The 18,685-nt window shown below is 49.0% G+C and overlaps 1 protein-coding gene across 3 annotated transcripts in view; it reads right to left on the reverse strand.

The window, feature by feature from the left end:
• Positions 1-18,454, reverse strand: part of MBP (myelin basic protein) — a 124,000-nt gene extending 105,546 nt beyond the window's left edge. The window contains exon 1 of one of the 3 annotated variants that reach the window (XM_055368269.2): positions 5,879-5,917. In XM_055368269.2, coding sequence (XP_055224244.2) covers positions 5,879-5,902 — 24 coding nt within the window. In that variant the 5' untranslated portion in view covers positions 5,903-5,917. Of the gene's footprint in view, positions 1-5,878; positions 5,918-18,383 lie in introns of those variants that run through there. The other 2 variants (XM_055368268.2, XM_055368272.2) reach the window with 2 other exon arrangements.
• Between the last annotated feature and the right edge of the window lie 231 nt (positions 18,455-18,685).

Here is an 18,685-nt window from a genome sequence, read left to right on the forward strand (position 1 = left end):
TTCACTTCGAAACGCATTGCAATAAACCAGTTTTTAAAAAGACTAAAATTGCCACGGAAGAATAGGCGATCCACCAAATGTTACATTCAATCTCTTTTATTTGAAAAGTATAAAAATAAATGGTTCATCAATCACTACAGCCCCTTTATTAATTCAATAGAAAAAACAAACAAACAACGAAGACACATGCTTTTGGATGCGAAGCACTGGCAGAGCCCTTGCCACTGCAAACGGAAAGAGGGAGGGACTCCTGAACCATCCAGGAGGCGAAATAGCCCCGCGCCAGCGCCCTACCCCTCTGCCCTGCCCCTTAGGGAAAACCCCCGCGGAGCCTGGCGGGAGGAACACACGACCTTCGCGCTCACCTGGCGCGGCCAGGTCTCCCTGGCCCCAGAAAAAGGCCAACATTGATGATGACCTTACTTTTAAAAGAAAACAAGACATTTGTATTCCCCACTCCCATTTTTTTTCTTTTTTTTCTGCTTTGGCCACCCGCGGCAGGTGGTGCAGCAGCCCCGCTCTGAGCAGGGACCCGCTGAGCTCGCCAGCCCTAGACCGGATCCCAGGGAGAGGCGCGGCCGGAGCCAAAGCGCAGAGGCCTCCTTCCCTCGCGCGCCGGGTCGCACCTCATTCCTGCTATAGGCAGAATCATCTGGCTTCTGCAAAGCGGTCGCGCAGCGCTGTAGGGTGAGGCCGGCGTGGGAATCTAGGGAAGGCTGGAGGCAAACACCGCAGGAGGAGGGGAGGGGAGGGGAGGCGAGCCGGGAGGCCTGGGGAGGGGAGCCTGGGCGCGCCCCTGGCAGCTCCTCTTGGGCCGGGTTCCTCCTTCCAGGCAGGCGCTGGGATGGGGCCTTCTCCTCCCAGGGTCGCCCTGGGGACAGGTCCCGGGGCAGCTGGGAGCACCCCACGCACGTGGGCTGGGATCCCCGCTTCCCACTTGCGCGCTCCTGCTGCCTGGGAGGCCACCGCTGACACCCCGCGGGGCAAGGGATGGGGCAGGGGTCTCCGGGGACTTTCACAGCCTATGTCCACGCGGCGCCTGGAGGGGAGCGGGAGGAGCAGGCAGGTTCCCACCCTCCGAGCCCAGGCAAGGAATGGCCTTGGCGAGGGAGCCCGGGCCCTCCAGGCCACACCTACGGGGCTCCTAAGGCCGGGTTCTCACCCACAGCAGAGACCCTGGCCACGCATGGCCACCTGGCCTCCGGGATGCGTCTTCGAGTGCTGGGGCCTCAATAAACAAATACTGTAGCCTGGGTGCTATAAACCACAGAAAACCCTTCCTCCCGGTTCTGCAGGCTGGGAAGAGGTGGCTTTGGTGAGGGCCCCGGGCATCCCTCAGGGACAGTGCCTTCCAGCTGCGTCCACGTCCAGCAGAAGGGGCGAGGGAACCCCCAGCCCCTTTAATGAGGGCAGGACCCATCCATGAAGGAGAGGCCTGTGGACTTAACTGCACCCCCAAGACCCACCTCTTAACACTGTCACGTTGGGTGCTAGGTACCAACGTATGACTGTTGGGGCCACCAACCTTCAGGGCACACCAGGTGCTCGGTTTTTAATGTTGTCACAGGCCCATAACCTTCTTACATACAAAAAAATTGGGAAACATTATTCTGGTATGATGCATGCGTATGATAATAATCACATGCAGATTAAAATGTTCTAGAGATATTGTAAATCATTAGCATTGGGTAAAGTTGCCATTATTAAACAGTTTTTTTTGTGCTTCTTTATTTCTCTAAAACGAACTATGGTTTTTATAATGATACAAAAGATCAGTAGGATAAAAAAATTTTTTTTGAATAAAACTTTACAAATCCACCTTTTATATTCAAATCAGCAATGATCCCTGCAGTGGGTTGTGTCCCTTTTCCCCCAAAAATAATATGCCCGAGTCCTAGCCCCTAGCACCTTGAAGATGTCCTTATTTGGAAACACAGTCTTTGCAGATTTAATGAAGTTAAGGATCTCCAGACGAGATCAGTCTGCATGGGCTTCAAGGCCTAAAATCAAGGCCTGAGTCTATGTGTGGACACTCCCCTGCTCCGATGGACAAGGCCTGGGCCACCCACCCTCCTTGTCACAGGGCCGGGCGCAGTGGTGCTCACCTTGCATCACAGGTCTTGGTTCCCTAACAGCTGGCGGAATTATTCACGTAGCCTGTCACATCCTCCCATGGGACACGGGGCACCTGCCTTCTTCATACTACAAAGGACACAGAGGGCACTGCCTTCTCCGAACTACACGGCCTGCCCTCCACAGCCCCTGGGTGTTCATTCCATTCCTAGGTGTGACCCCTGTGTGGCCCTGGCTGGCAGGCCCTGTCTTCCTCCCTCGGGCTGTGAGTGACTCACACCTCACCTGGCCAGTGTCAGGTGTCAAGTGTGCGGCCATTTCCATGGCCCCAGGGCAGGAATTCCTGCCTCACCAGACCAGGTTATCCAGGTATGCCCTGATCCAATGACTAGTGTCCTAACGAGAGAAGACAGAGAGCTACACAAAGAAGAGAAGAGGCAGGGAGAAGGCAGGGGCAGAAACTGGAGAGAAGGGACACAGCCTCAAGGCACAAAACGTGGCAGGAGCCTCCAGAAGCCCTGAGGGGCAGCAGGGGTTCTCCCACAGAGCCTCCGCCTCAGGCAGGGGAACATGACCCTGCCCACACCTTGATGTCAGACTTCTGGCCTCCAGGTCCCTAAGAAAATAAATTCCTGTTGTTTTAGGCATTCTGTGTGTGGCAGTTCGTGGGAGTAGCCGCTCTTGGGCTCTTGGAGGCTACAGTACTTTTCAGGCCGGAGGGTCCCATCCTGCCGTGACTTTTACGAATATTTTCTTCTTGGTCTGACAGCAAAAATACAGCGTAGGCTGGTGCATCTGCCTGAAATATCTGCAGGAGGTGATGAGAAGTCAGTTCAGGCCCTTGTCTCTTTCTGCCCTAGCTCCTAGGCATGCATTCCTAAACCCAAGGCTCAGGGGGGTCCCCACACCACCTAGAATGGCATCTTCATCTGTGTCCCTGGCTGTGACACGATAGTCAGACACTCACAGATCAGACAGTACTGCTGGCACACCTCCAAGTCTTGGTGGGATTTGCTGAACTGTGACCTGCAGCTTCGCAGGTGCAGGTGAAGGCAGCGGCCTTCTGTGCAGTGTGGCCTTGCTCTCCCTGGTCAGCAGACACATGGAGACCCACCTGTCAGAGGGGCCTCAGCCTTAAACGAAGGTGTAAACTGGCCTCGGGGAGAGTCCTGGGGCCAGTAGTAATGTCTAGCCCCCGTTGCCTGAGGTTGAGACAAACATGCTTTCCTCCTTTTCAAAACAAAGTCGCAACTCTAGCAAGCATGAAATTAAACGTTACTAAATTAAAATCAGAGACATCTCTGTACCCTCTCATCCTACCATTTGCCTCAGCCGACAACGTGCTATTCACACTCACGTGTCCATACCAAACAACACTGTTTGGATCCATGCTTTCACCAGCTACCACTCTGAGTCTCAGCTCCTCTTTACAGCAAAACTTCTCAAAACAGACTTCCATACACACCAATCCAATCTCCTCCTGCCATTTCCTCACCAACAAAACACTGATTGGGTTTTCACCACTGAGGTGGCTCTGTCCCTGCAGCTGTGACCTCCAGGTGCGCCCGCAATGCCAGTCCTCAGTCTCCATCTCTCTTAGACTCCCGGGTGTCTGATGGCCCCGTGCTCTCTCCTTGGTGGGACGTTTCCTAACACCTCACTTTGGACACGTCTATCCTCCTGGCTCTCGGGCTTTCCTTATCAGCCTCATCTTCCTGACCCCGGGATGGTGAAGTCCAGGCTCAGCGGCGGACTCTCCTCTCTGAACCCATGTCCTCTAGCACTGTGTCTGCTGTGCTCCCCCTGCCTATCTGCAGGACAACCGGGGAGTCTCAACCTAAATGACTCTGCCCTCGTTCCCCTGGAGGAGAAGAGAAGGGGCAACCTTGCACAGGACCAGGGCTGGACGGGGCAGAAGGGAGGAAGAGTCCCCGTGCTGGCACAGAGGTGGCAGGGGGAGGCGGCAGTGCAGCTGGAGCCCAGGCCTGCTGTGAGAGGGCAGAGAGTGAGCCTGGGCTGTGCTCACAGGACATTCCTCAAACTCATTCCTAAAAGAGGTAAATTCCTACCACACATTCGAAAACAACATACAAGCTAGCCCTTTACGTGAACATTTCTAGACTGGTATTTTGTTAAGTGCCTCAATGCAATTATGAGATCATACAGTGAGGTTGCACACACAGCTAACAATGATCTGCACTGCACTTATCCTAAATCACTGTGGATAATTAGTATAATTACAAAATTGCCTGACTTACAGCTTGTATTTGGTTATATATGAATTGTGCTCAAGCATAATTTAGGATGCATTCAATAAATTATTTAATTTAATATTTAATAAATTCTTTAGTAGCAAGGACTCTGTTTTCCAAGTATCAAAGGCTGCAGAAATGTAATATTGAATTTTATTTATAATTACATGATAATTACATTTTAAAATATGATAATTAGATTAATACAGACATCAAACTACAGTGAAGAGAATGACAGGTAGGAACCACCCAGGTGCAGAGCTGGGGCTGAGTGCGGGAAGGGGCCACACAGTGTTCAAGGGCACTTGCCATGGATGGCGTCTGCAGGGCAAGAGAAACCACACACACACACACACACACACACACACACACACACACACACATCCCTATACATGTATACACACCACAAACACACAAGCACACATGCATGAACACACATGTATACACCCCCACATCACCATACATGCAAACACACCATATACACACATATACACACCACAAATTTATCCCATACATGTATATATGCCACACACACACCACACACACATCCTCATACATGTATACACACCACAGACACACACCCATACATGTATACACACCACACATCCATCCATACACACCCATACATACATGTACACACGTGCACACACACACCAGATATGCACAGTTACAAACACAGAGATATAATTTTTCACAAACACATTCCATTATATAAAAAGTCTCACTTCCAAATTTAAACTTTTAAAACCAGATTGCCGAAGATAGGGAACATCATTCTGAAAGCTGGATTTTTCAGGTTTCATCTCATTTAAAACATTTTAAGTGCATTTTATTAAATATAAAAAAGTTCTTTCCTGATAGTAAAAGCAAGCACAGATTTTAGACGAAAGGGCATGCTTTCCACTTCCAGAGTCTAAAATCAACCTGTCTGCACAGCTGCAATTACACGGCGGCGTTTCCGAAATGACCTGGCACAGTGCGCGGCGCCTCACATAAGCCCAGGGCCGCGGCCAGCGCTGAGCAGACTGGTGACTAGAAGCAACCCCCCGTCAGGCGGCACCCTCCCTCTGTCCCTCGCGGGGGCATCTGCAGAAGGGCGCTGAATGCGCTCCCCACCCCAGGAGACCCAGCCCCCTCCACTCTTCCAGGAAGGAGCGTTGTCATGGCAACACAGGCAGGGAGGTCGCCAACAACTGATGAACAGAATTCAGCCGGGCCGCACTCAGCACCGCGCTCTCCGGATTCAAATGGACACACGCAACCCGGACCCAAACTCGAGAATTCGTCCACAGAGATGCATCCACTACAACTCAAACATCATTCCACCTTAAAAACCCTGCTTCATGACATCAGCCCCGCTCTGCCGGTTTGGTGGCCTCTTTGACACAGGCCGAGATCCTCCCTTCTCTGGCCTCCCCGCTGGCTGCCAGATCTCACCAAGCCACAAGTTACAGACGCAGGGTGCAACTGAGGAACATGATCAGTGAAGGAAGAAATAAGGAAGGGGGAGCTTTACGAGTCCAGCTAAAAACAAGAGGACAAACTAGACAGACCCCTCGGAGAAGCAGGTTCCTCATTTCACGAAATCGGCCGTTTCCTTCAGCAGCTCCCCTGACCCCCATTACAGTCTGTGACCATGACGAGAGACACGCCTGCTGCCCTGCTCAGTGGGGAACACACCGGCCCCGCGTGCGTATTTCGCTGCTTCTGACTTCACACAAAGAACTGTTGTTACGTTTCTATCACTTACACGCAGCAACCAGCATTCAATGTTGTGCTCTCAAAGTCTGTTTAAAGTTGGCTGCTTGCAAACTGGGCCATAGTTTCTGACAAAAATGATGCTGGTAAGCTAACTCCCAGGCCGAGAATGCCCATGCTGTGGGCAAAAGAACAGAGCCCGCGTCCCCGGTGCCTGAGTGCCCGCCCCTGGGTTGTCTGAGCAGAAGCTGGATCGTGTGCCTGGAGCCCTGTCGCCCTCAGCCAGACCCGGGGTCGAGGCTGGGCTGGCTCTCCGGGAGCATCAGGGAACCGGTTGGAGAGAGGCTTATACGGGGGTCCCAGGGGCCACCTGGAGGGGGCTGACCGGAGCTGGAGCTGGGAGCTGCAACAGAGGGAAGGCGGCATGAGGAGAGAGCCGCAGGTGGGGCGTGTGCACAAAGTGCAGGCGTGTGGAGGCCCCGTGGGTTTACATTGCCCTGAGGCACCACTTCACGATCACCCCATTATTTTTAATAAAGGTTGTGGAGAGGCTGCCCTTGTTTGCTAATTACGCCTTATATCTTTAATCATTGCATTCCAACTTAACAAAGGGATTTTAACAAAGGTCACCGTTTATCAGATGAAGCCAAATGCCCACTTCCCTGCCTCCAAAACCAGAATGACCTTCAGGTGTGCTTTCCACCAAGCATGGATGAGAGACTTCCTTTGTGAATCTCCCGCAGAAGCAAAACATTACTGACACAAAACGTTTGAGAGGCTGCTATCAAGGGTGAACCTCGTAAGACTGTTCTCTGATATCACTAAGAAATTCTGCATCTCAAACACAACATTCACAAGAAATTCCCATGGGCGGGCGCTGCAACTGCTTCACGGGGCCGCGCAGGACACCCCGCCCAGCAGGCTGCAAGCACGCTCACGCGTTAGGGGAGGCTGCTGGCTCCCAAATGCAAACACAGTTTCATAAAACCACACCATTACCATGCCTTACGCGCATTCTCAAGTTAGACATGGCTCCATTTGGGGTTTTTCTTACTGTAACCAGGTTATTGACTATTCACGGGTTTTTAAAGGGTCTTTTTCTTTTTTTTTTGACACGGAGTCTCGCTCTGTCGCCCAGGCTGGAGTGCAGTGGTGCAATCTCGGCTCGCTGCAACCTCCACCTCCTGGGTTCAAGCGATTCTCCTGCCTCAGCCTCCGGAGTAGCTGGGATTACAGGTGTTCACCACTACACCCGGCTAATTTTGTATTTTTAATAGAGATGGGTTTTCACCATGTTGGCCAGGCTGGTCTTGAACTCCTGACCTCGTGATCTGCCGGCCTTGGCCTCCCAAAGTGCTGGGATTACAGGCGTGAGCCACTGTGCCCAGCCTAAAGTTTCTCTTTAAAAGGATGCCTTTCCTATATTATTTTATTCCTCTCTTTAGGAGCTCACTGAAGTTTTATGGAAGCACCACACAAGTCAGCAGGGTGGGCTTTGGGGGGTGCATCACATCCAGAGGCAGTCCACACAAGGTTCCGTTGCTCATAAGTGCCGGTTCCCGGACTCTGCAGGAGGCACACCTTAACGGGGACACTTTACTGCAGGTGCCACGTTAAATGATGACTGTAGGACTCTCCCACATTGAGGTGAGCACAGGAGAGCTTACTTGTACATTTGTGCTATGGTTTACAGCACACCAGCATTGTCCTTTTCTATTTGGGGCATTCATAAGTGTGACTGTATTTTTCAGAGAACTTTACCTCTGAACTCAAAATTAACTTTTGTATGATTTTGAGAAACACCCCAATTTTTCTCATGGACAAACAGAGCTAATACCTGTCTAGTAGGGCAATGGGAGAATAAGGGTCGCCACAGCCAGCACACAGGAGAGCTCTGTTGTCCCAGGGGGGAGCCACTCGCAACTGTGGCCACTTCCATCTAAATTGCTCAAAAATATGACATTAAAAACACAGTCGTTCAGTTATAAGGGTCTCGTTTCGTGTGCTGTGGGCCACATGTGTCTAGAGGCTAACGTGTCACCAGGCAGCACAAATATAGAACATCTCCATTATGGCAGAACATCCCACTGGAGGTGCTGCAGGGGAGTGTCTTGATAGTAAGTTACCAACAAATGCGAGCTGTGACCACGTTGTGTGGCCATTTTAATGCACTTCTGCCTACCAAGAGATAGTCTAATAGTCTGCTATTGAGTTCAAGAGTTTTCTAGAGGTTTGTCATGTGGGAGGTGTGTGAAAGAGTTCTAAACTCTGCTGAAGATAAGGTACAGTAAAAAGCCTGTCGGCACCCACACAATCTAGGAATTTTCCAGGCATTTCTCAGTGCCTGCATGTGTCCAAGTGTCAGGCGAGATCGGTGAGTGACTTTAGCCCCTACTTTTCAGTTCCCTAAGCTTTTAAACATATATTAAATGACCAATTTAAGAATTACATGAGTTCTCAAAAAATGCGCTTATGTGACTTACCTATAAAATAGAAATTTTACACATACAGATCTGTCAATTGCCAGCACACTGCAGTCAGACCAGAAAGGAAGAATTTCCCAGGGAATTTAGTGCTCAATGGCACGACAGCCGTGTCACAGCAATCCAGGCGTGGGTTTGGATGACTGGAAGGAAGTGACTTTCTGAGTGATCGGGCTTTCCTTTCTGTGAAATGGTTATGGTGACAGGGTCGGTTTCAACACATAATTGCAAGAGGAAGTGTAAGGGAGGGACAAACAGCACATTGGATTGGGGGGTTTGACGGGTCTGAGCTTCAGTTGCACCTCTGCTGCTCTCCAGGGAGGATGGATGGCTTTTCCTGCCCCCTTCACATTTATGTGCTCAGATGTCACCCAGTCTTGTGGCTTCTGGACCTGCCTCTGGGCAGGGGAATGTCTGGAGATGCTCCGTAGACACCCCAGGCAGTTAGGATTCATTCCTTTAACAACAGTTCCTCAACGTCAGCACCCGCCATGTGCACGCACCATTTGGGCCTGAGGACACCTCCGTCAGCAGAAACAAAGTTTACGCTCACTGGACGTAATTTTACCGCAGAGAGAGATGATTGCATAAAGCAGCTGTGAGCTAGTGATGGCTTAAAATATAATTATTTTTCATTCCTGAGGATGATATGACAAGAACAGAACTCACTAAAGATGTTAAATACCCTGACAACCTCTTGCACGTAGGATAAAATGTTGCAGGATTTATGATTCCATAAAGGAATGGCCGTGAGAAAATAACTCCTAGTTGGAAAAAGTCAGTGACATTTCACAGCTGGGCTGTCAGTAGTTTTAAAGGAAAAGCATTTTTCCCATCAAAGTGAAAGATTCTATTTACATGTTGATGGAAAGAGCTGAATTGCTTCAATGCCTTTGTGTATATTTGCAAACTAAATGTCTCATTTCTCAGAATGTCATTTTAATAGTATCTGGAGAGCGTCATCAAGAAACAGTTGGGTTTTAATGATAATTAAATATGGAGCAGATTCTGCAGGGGGCGTGATTACCCCTGGAGAGGTCCAGAGCGTGCGCCTCATTCCTCCTGTCTGCAGTTAGATTTGATGTGCAGCTTAAATAAAAAAAAATCTGTTTAATTCGGAACACCAAACAGACCAATAAGTTACTCTCCACTGTAAAATTTACATATGATTTCACAGTCTCTCAGATCTTAGTTTTAAGTGTGGTATCTTTTTTCTTAAGCTGATTAAATAGAAAAATCCAGAAATATTGCCAGGCATCTTTGTAGAACCTTTTTGAGCCTGATATGACGACCAGGGAAAGCCCAGAGGCTAGCTTTTCTCAGCCCACCCACAGCTGAAAAGCAGGTTTCCAGACTTACTGCTTGTTAGGTTTTGGAATGTTTTAGGAGCTCACCACTTGATTTCACCCATTTTGGGCAAATGTAAAAGTGCGAAGATAAACTACAGGTTGTGTTTTTACTTTTCAAGGTTCCTGGTTTACTGTTTCTAATTAGCAAGCCTTGTGAGTTTCATATGAGAAAAAGAAATAAGAAGGTTTTTAGGCCTCTCTTCTTCCAGTTCTTTCGCCTGTGAACTGAGACAGTGTTCAAAACACCAAAGTGAAAGAATTCAAATGGTGACAAATAACTCAAGGCCACTACAAACCCCACTCCTTTGGGTTGGTGGGAAGTGGGGGAGCAGGGAGCACTGGGGAAGGGTACAGGGTCCCCAGAGACCAGGCCTGTTCTGGAACCTTCCACGGACACCCCCCCCACCAACAGGGCAACACAAGTGAGCCCCCCACCGTGGGCCAACTCGGGGCAGGGGCTCCCCTGATCCTTTGGATAATCGTTCAGGTAAATTCCCAAAGGTCACGGCTCATAGATGTTGGGACCCCAGCTCTCTACCTGTGAAGATGGGGTCTGCAGGGGCCAGGCAGAGGGGAGCCCTGTGGCAGCTCTTCCTGTTGTGGACAACTTTCTCCTCCTGGAACCCATCTCTCTTCTTGGCTCTCCTGATTGTCTCCCTCCCTCTCAGCTATCAGTCACCCGGGAGGATTCCATCCCCTCTGCATAACAAAAGATGCCACTGACACTCTTTTCCGCAGGATGTTGCTGCTCTGGGCGATGTCCTAGGGGAGAAGGGAGCTTTGAGCTTCCAGGATTCAAGAGGAAAACAGCTACCCTCGGGAGACAGAGTCTCAGCCAGGGCCATCTGCAGAGCCAGACATCTTCTACACAGCCTGAGACGATTCCAACCTGTGTTAATAAATTGCAGCCTCACCCAGGGGCATCCTCTCAGAAATGAGATCTCAATGGGATGTGTTAGGAGCTGCCAGCCACTCACACAGTGACGTGGATTCATCACAGAGGGTGGCTGTCTCCCAGCAATCGCTCTGCGAGTTACATTTGGATGGGTCTGCAGAGCCAGGTGTTTTGGAAGGCAGAGCTCTTTGTGGGATAAAGCTGGACTGGGTGGAGCCGGTATTAGGGGGACACCTGGACCCTACAGCCTTGGCGATACTGAGTGGGAGAGGTTTGCAGCAGGTGCCCCAAATCAAATCTTTCTTTTAAAAAAAAATACAGCATTTAAATATTTGCTTATGCTTGTCTCAACCCTGGGAAGTGGGGAAGGACACCCGTGTCTCTCCCTCTATGTGAGCCCTCCCCGTAGCTTCTCTTGCTGGCCTGTGGGCTCTACAGCCCCAGGGAGTCCTGCTTCTGTCCTGAGCTCTTCATACCCATCACTGCTCTGAATGTGCTTTTGTAATTTTGTTGGTCTCCTGATTAGACTGTGAGGTATTCTGAGGACAGACACAAGGACTTCCTTTTTTTTTTTTACAATAATAGCAATAAGAAGAAAATTAGTAACACCAAACAACACACAGCACTTGCTATGTACAAGGGGGTGCACCACACAGGTGGACTGACTTACTTTACATAATGTTATCATCGTATCATGTTACCATCTTAAGTACGCAGAGAGAGAGAAAGTAACTTGCCCAAGATCACCCAACTAGCTGGTGGTAAAGCCGGAATTTTCACGTACAAAGTTTATCACTGTCCTATGCAGAGTGGGCACTTAATAAAAAGTATTTTTAATATGTGTGTGTGGGGATGGATGGATGCAGGAATGAACAAGCATTTAAAACATTCCTTTCAGTCCTAAACAGCTGATTTTCACCTGCATTTGGAAAGAGCACGATCAATCCATTCATGAATTAAAAACAGGCTGTGTGTTGTCAGAGAAAATTCGTAGCAAGACAGCTTGATAAATGTCATGACACCTGCAGGGCTCAGCCACAGCTCTTGGTTCAGAAGCTGTGCTAAGGTCCCAGGTCTGAGCCTTTACCGTAAGGGCTTGGGAGGGCTTTGAGGCACCGCCAAGGCAGGGCAGAGTGGGACGTGGGGCTGGATGCACTTGAGCAAACATCACTCTCACTGGCCCTAAACGGCCTCTGAGTCTGGGCAGATTTAAACGGGCCGTTCCTTGTTCCTCCTCCGCACTGCATTTTTATCCACGGCAACCCTTACAACTGCATTTATTAGCCTGGCCCACTACCCCCTCCCCTCTTCCTTCCCCCTCCCTCCTCCTTCTCACTCCTCCTTCCCCCTCCCTCTTCTCCTCTCCCCTCCTCTCCATCCTCCCTGTCATCCTCCTCCCCTCCTCCTCATCTTTATCAACCCCAACTCACTTCATACAAGGGGAGGGGGAGTGTGTGAAACATTGGACCTGTAAGCATCTCTCAGGGAAAAATATTGGTAATTTACAATTTTTTCTGACTTCTTTAGAAAGTGCTTATTTATCAAGCAATGGGTACCATGCACAAAGGGGATGGTGAACTGCATGATGTACACTATACGGGGGGGTCTCAGTGTGTTCTGCCTGGCTATAGATGGCAGGGGGCGTGGGCACGGCCAGGGTTGGAGCTGTGCTGCCCAGACCTACGGTCCCAGCCACGTGTGGCCACCTAGCACCTGAGACGTAGCCAGGCCACACTGCACCATGAGATAAAATATATCCTAGAGTGTGAGGACTTCATGGGAGAAGAATTGTAAACCATTTCATGAACAATTTTTGTATGGATTCTATGCTTACATGACATTTGAGGTTTCTTAGGTTAAAGAAAAGACATGACATTAAAATGATTTCCCCTGTCTCTTTCCTCATTTCCTGTGGCCACGAGAAGACTGACGCTCCCACGCAAGGATCGTTTCTGCCCGGCTGTGCCACCTGGGGCTCCAGGCCTGGCTTTGCTCTCTGGCTTCCCCACCATTTGGCTACCTGGCCTCGGGCAGGCCCGGCCCAGCTCTGAGACTCAGTCCCTGGGAGAATGAAGATGATCCTTTGAGGGTCCTAAGTATGGGGAGGGCTGCGCAAAGCCATGACTCAGCACGTGGGAGATGAGCGCTCTGCAGATGCACGCCTGCCCTGGGAGGAGCCGCCAGCTGGGGCCTGTGGCAGAAGGCAGGAAGAAGGAACCTTGCACAGGAAGGGCCCAACCAGGGTCTGCAGAAGAGAAACCAGGTCTGCTGTCTCCTGAGGACAGGGCAGAGACTGCGTGTGGCTGCTGGTGTGGAGTCCATTCCCCAGGAGGTGTCAGACATGGCGGCAAATGCCAATCCCAGGACTTTCCTTCTCTACTCTAATTGTGCAGCCGCTGCTGGGGTTTATCAAGTAACACATGTGATAAGCTTAACTGTGATCCTCCTGAATCTATATGTGGATGTCCTAAACCTCACTGCCTCACAATGTGACTGCATTTGGAGATGGTGCCTTTAAAGAGGCCATGACATTAAGATGAGGTCCCACTGGAGTAGGGTGGCCCTGATCCAACGTGATGCTGTCCTTCTAAGCAGAGATTAGGACACAGACACACACAGAGAGACGGCCACTGGAGGACACAGAGAGAAGATGCTGTCTACAAGCCAAGGAGAGGCTGCAGAGGAGACCAACCCTCGGCACCTTGCTGTCGGATTTCCAATCTTCTGGACTGTGACAGAAGAAATGTCGGTCTTTTCAGCCACCTAGCCTGTGCTGTTTTGTTATGGCAGCCCCAGGAACTCATACAACCTACAATGTAGACAATGTCTGCAAAGTCCCTGGCTCACAGGAGGCACTAATACAGTGTTAGTGCTGGCCTAGATAGAATTTGGGGTGTGTGTGTGTGTGTGTGTGTGTGTGTTTTGTGGTTTTTTTTTTTTGAGACAGGGTCTCACTCTGTTGCCCAGGCTGGAGTGCCGTGGTGTGATCATAGCTCACTGTAGCCTCGACCTCTCGAGGCTCAGGTGATCTTTCCACCTCAGCTTTCCGAGTAGCTGGGACTGTAGGTGCACAGCACCATGCCCAGCTAATTTTTTGATTTTTTTGTAGAGATAAGGTCTCACTTTGTTGTCCAGGCTGGTCTCGAACTCCTAGGCTCAAGCAATCTGCCTGCTTCAGCCTCCCGCAGTGCTGGGATTCCAGGTGTGGGCCACCGCACCTGGCCTCGTTTGGTGTTTTGAACATGTAGTGAATCATCCCCAGGAGGCTTAGCTATCACCAGAAAACCCCAAAGAGTAAGCCCACAGCTCAAAAGACCCACAGCATTCAGAGAAAGCTGAGGGACAAAAGCCACAAGCAGCCTGGCACATGGGCACGTTCTGAGCGCTTGCTGACCCTCCCAAAGGTAACTGCCCAGCCCCTTTGATTCACACTGCCAAAAAGGAATGAATTCCTCCAGTAGCCAGTGAAGCCAAGTGTCTTAGGTCCTAAGGACCAAGGACTGCCAGGCAGGCAAAGACTGCCTAAGACAGGGCATCCCTCTGTGGGTGGGTCTTGCCCCCTGCCCCTCTCCTGGCACTGAGGCACGTCCCTGGGTTCTCCAGGGCAGCTGGCACCCTCTCCTTTTTGGGTTCTGCCAAGTTCTGTAGTAAGATGGAGAACCAAATACAAAATGGGCAGAGTGATAGAAAGCTGGTAAATTAGTGAGGCAGGACCATTTGGAAACCAAATTTCCCTGCAACTTAAAAAACACAGGGAGTCAAAGGCAGAACAGGAGTTTCTTCGTTTCTGAGAAGGAGCGCTGTGCCTTGAACCTGCGCCTGCCTGGAGGAAGTTACACTCCATCCGCATGAGTGAATCACGCGTCAGGAGGGCAGGCTGCCCACTCCTCTGATGGGCGGAGTGCTTCTGCCTGAATTTGATGTCTCCTGTTCTGACCCTCAACTGGCCCAAGAAGGCGGCTCAACCACTGGTTACCAGGGACCTGCGCCCCACATGAGTGGACTAACACTGCAACTCCGGAAAAGTGTCTTTTTTTCACCAATCAGAGACATTCCACAGTTAACCCTTTAGTTAGTTTCTCTTCCTCTTACATCCTGCCCTGGCTTATTCGGGATGAGAGAGAAGCAAATTTCAAAGCCCTGAGTCACTGAGGGCAAAACTTGCAAAGGAGACTGGAAGCTCCTGCAGGCAACAGACGAGGCCTCCCCACCACCTCCCCAGCAGCCAACGGCACCCAAAGCCTGCTCAGGAAACTGAGCTTTTATGTGAAAAAGAAGTTAGGAAATAGGTATGATTCATTTACTCTTTCGAACATCTGTAAGCCAGTTATGTGCTGGGGATGCTCCAGGCTTAGAGATGGAGGCATCAGAGAGGAAAGTTCCCTCCTTGATATAGGAGGGGAAGAAGTTGGATGATAAACACATCACCAGGATCTGTATCAGAGCACTCGGGCCGCAGGCTCTGTGATAAACAAATCACCACGATCTGTATCAGAGCGCTTGGCCGCAGGCTGTATGACAGCAGAGGAAAGAATCATCCAGCGTGGGTGGGGAGAGGTGGAGAAGGTGGCAGCAGGTGGGAAGGAGGGGGCCCTCAGCAGCCTGGGCCGGGCAGTGGGGCAGAGGCAGTGTGTGGGGTAGACCGGGCAGCCCCCACCGCAGCTGCCCTCCCTGCTGACAGATCAGTAACCAGCACCTGAAACTGACAGAAACTTTCCTTGATTCTCTCATAAGGGGGAAAAATGCCTCCCAGAATCACACACACAAATGTACAGAGTGGTAGGTGACACGGCTGGAGCTCATGTCACGTTTTCTTTTGTGGTTCAAGTTTAATGCTCTACTAAGCTATGCAGCATCACAGAACATGTACATGTACTTGGAAGGGCACAAAATATTTCCCATCAAGTTTAAAGGAAAAAAAAAAGCTCTTACTTCTTAAAGCTACCTACAGGAACCATAGTTTTAACATTTCCAAGTTTTGAGGTTTTTAAATGATCAGAACTTTAAACATGAGATTTCAGAAAACAAAAGCCTCAGCATGGGCTTTGCTATGGCTCAAAATCTTACTCTGATAGCATTAAACAAATTAAAAACATATGTGGGTGTTTTACAGCGTCAAACAACAGGAAAGAAACTGTACACCACAGAGAGGTTTCTTGAAACTGGAGTTGCAAATCGGTCATTCTAAGACTTAAAATACCAACAGTGTTAACAGCCTAGAGGCCTCTGAGCAGAGCTGTTTTTTCCACTTTCACTTTAGGTGAAACTTAATCCTCCTGGTGCAGATACTGTATCCAAGCCATGTCCTTAATAAATTAGTAACTTAATACATTTATGGTTGTTATTGCTAATTATAATGCTGACATTATCAGTAATACAGTTTAAGTATGGGCTGAACAAAATAATGAGTCACCCCCCCATTCAACATTGACTAGAACCATTTACATATTTATAAAATTAGTCTTTCTAAATCCTTAGGTAAGAAACTAAGAAACTAAATACTGTTTATCACTTTAATCAAGATAAAATATACACAGGAACAGTATATAGTCACCTACTCGTCTTCCATGGATGATTTGAAAGCAAATCATGGAAAATTACTCATGTGGCTGACACAGAAATTAAGTAGAAATCAGAGAAGGCCCCATTTCTTCCAAGTTTATTATTACTATTAAATAAAAACACACTACAGACCTCAGCGAAGAGGTCTGGAGACTGAAATTCAATTCCGTTCAATTCCGCGGACATTTCTAAAGCATCTGGGTGTAAGTCGGGGGTTCCCCTGACCCTCACCCCGGCCCATCTTCAGCAGCCGGACATTCTAGTGCACCACCATCTGCCTCGAGCTGGAGACACATAATTTTATGTTGAATTAAAGTACCAACGAAATGGAATAATTTCCCTTGAGGGGAAAACATGTATGTTTAAAAAATAAAAAATGTTGAAAAATCAAAAGTATGTTTGCATCAGAGCAAAGGAATTTCATAATCTCTTCCCTCTCCGAGAACCTCCTGATACTTCTGGGAACAATCACACAGCATGGACCAAGAGCAAGGGCCGCCCCCATACAAATTAGGGTGGGTCCACTGTTCTGTGCACACTGGCAGGCTTACTCCTCACAGTCTGAAACAATTCTCTAGTGTAGAGACAGGGGTAGGCAGAGAGACAGACAGCTAGGACCCCTGGGCATTTGTGGTCCTTGTCAACAACATTGGATCATCTGTCCTGAGCGTCTCAGTAGGAAAAGGGTCCAGAACCCCGATTCAGGGCACTACAGGGGAACCGAAGGCAATGTAGAGAATCCAAATCAGACAGAGGAAGCTGATGCCTTCAAATAAGGCAGACAATGGCGAATGCTGTGCTAGAAATACAAAGAAGATGAATTTTTACTAGCTGGAAGGATTCGAATGATTTTTAATTTGCAGTTTCCTCTTTAACTTTATTTTCCAAATGTTCCCTGATAAGGGTTAGGAAAGGGCTGTAGGGGAGCCACCACTGGAAAGTCCAGTGACAGTGAGACTGAAGAAGGGCTGGAGCCGGAGACTGAGGACCTTGGACTTTAGTCTGCGCTAAGGACTTCCTGGAAGTTCTAGGGGCAGAAGGGTGATGATCCAGTCAATAGAGGAAAATCCTGGCAGCCAAAGTACAAGACACATGGGAGCAGGAGGAACGTGGAACCTTGGCTGTAGAGCCCGGAGAGCTTTGAAAAATGCCCACATCTGCATTGGGATCTAAGGAGGGCAAAGACCCTGGCAGGTCTGAAGTCTCTGGGAGATTCCAACATGCAGGCAGGCCAGAGCATGACCCCAAAGTAAGGAGAACTGGTGAGGAGCCAAGTAGCCGCACGCAGGAGAAAGGAGGTTATCGATCTAGGAGAGGGCCAAGGAAACAGCTCAAGTATTTCCTGTCCTTTCGCCAGACCTCTGGGATTCAGTGTGAGTTCTTCTAGAACCAGACCAGAGCGCAAAGTCAGAGCAAACTCCATGGTGGGTGAGAAGAAAGGAGTGGGACCTTCGTAAATGGAATTAGGTTTTTGAGCTAAAAGAAAATCTGATGTGTTTCACTGTTTATGAATTGGTATAAATTTTCATGCTCTATCAAACCAGCAGCTAGTTAGAGAGAATGCAGTTTGGAAATATCTTTTTCTAAAAAATAAAAATGTTAAAAAAAATCAAAAGTATTTTTGCATCAGAGCAAAGGAATGTACAATCTCTTTCCTCTCTGAGAGCCTCCTGATACTTCTAGGACCAATCACAGAATGTGGACCAAGAGGAAGGGCTGCTTCGTCTTCCTCTCCTCCTGGTTTCCCTTTCTCTTTCTTCTTCTCCGTGTCTCTTTTTTCCTTTCTTTCTTCTTCCTAACTCCTTCCCTTCCTTCATTCCTTTATTCCTTTGCAAGGTCAGGACATACCTACTGCCATGCAATCTTCCTGAATAAATTAATAATAATTAATAATCGTAATAAATCATAATTATTAATTATTAATAATAATTAACAAGGACCAGGCTTCCACCCAGCTGTCAGGGAAGAGTGTAGCAGCAAGAGCCCATGCCCGTAGCCTCTGACACACCAAGGGGATTTGTGTTTAATAAGAAAACGACATGCACATGTTTCGGATCAGCTCACGTCTTACCGTACTGGCCTTCTCGGCATTTAATTCTCGTTTGCCTGCGTGGTTTCCCATCCTGAATGGATTGGCTCTTCAGAGGCTAAAAGAGAAAGAGAAAGTGTTAGTCCTAAGTCTAGTGCTCTTAGAGTTTTCGATGTTGTTTTTCCATCAGAAAGACAATCCTGTGATATATGTAATGCCCATTTTTGAGAAGATGAAACCAAGGCCCTGAAAAAAGAAGAGACACGTCCAAGTCATCTTATTAACACATGCTATCTTTCCATCCCATGCAGAGCTAGAAAACAGAACCACACCAACATCCAAAT

The sequence above is a fragment of the Gorilla gorilla genome, chromosome 17, assembly GCF_029281585.2.
Source record: "Gorilla gorilla gorilla isolate KB3781 chromosome 17, NHGRI_mGorGor1-v2.1_pri, whole genome shotgun sequence".
Lineage (NCBI taxonomy): Eukaryota > Metazoa > Chordata > Mammalia > Primates > Hominidae > Gorilla > Gorilla gorilla.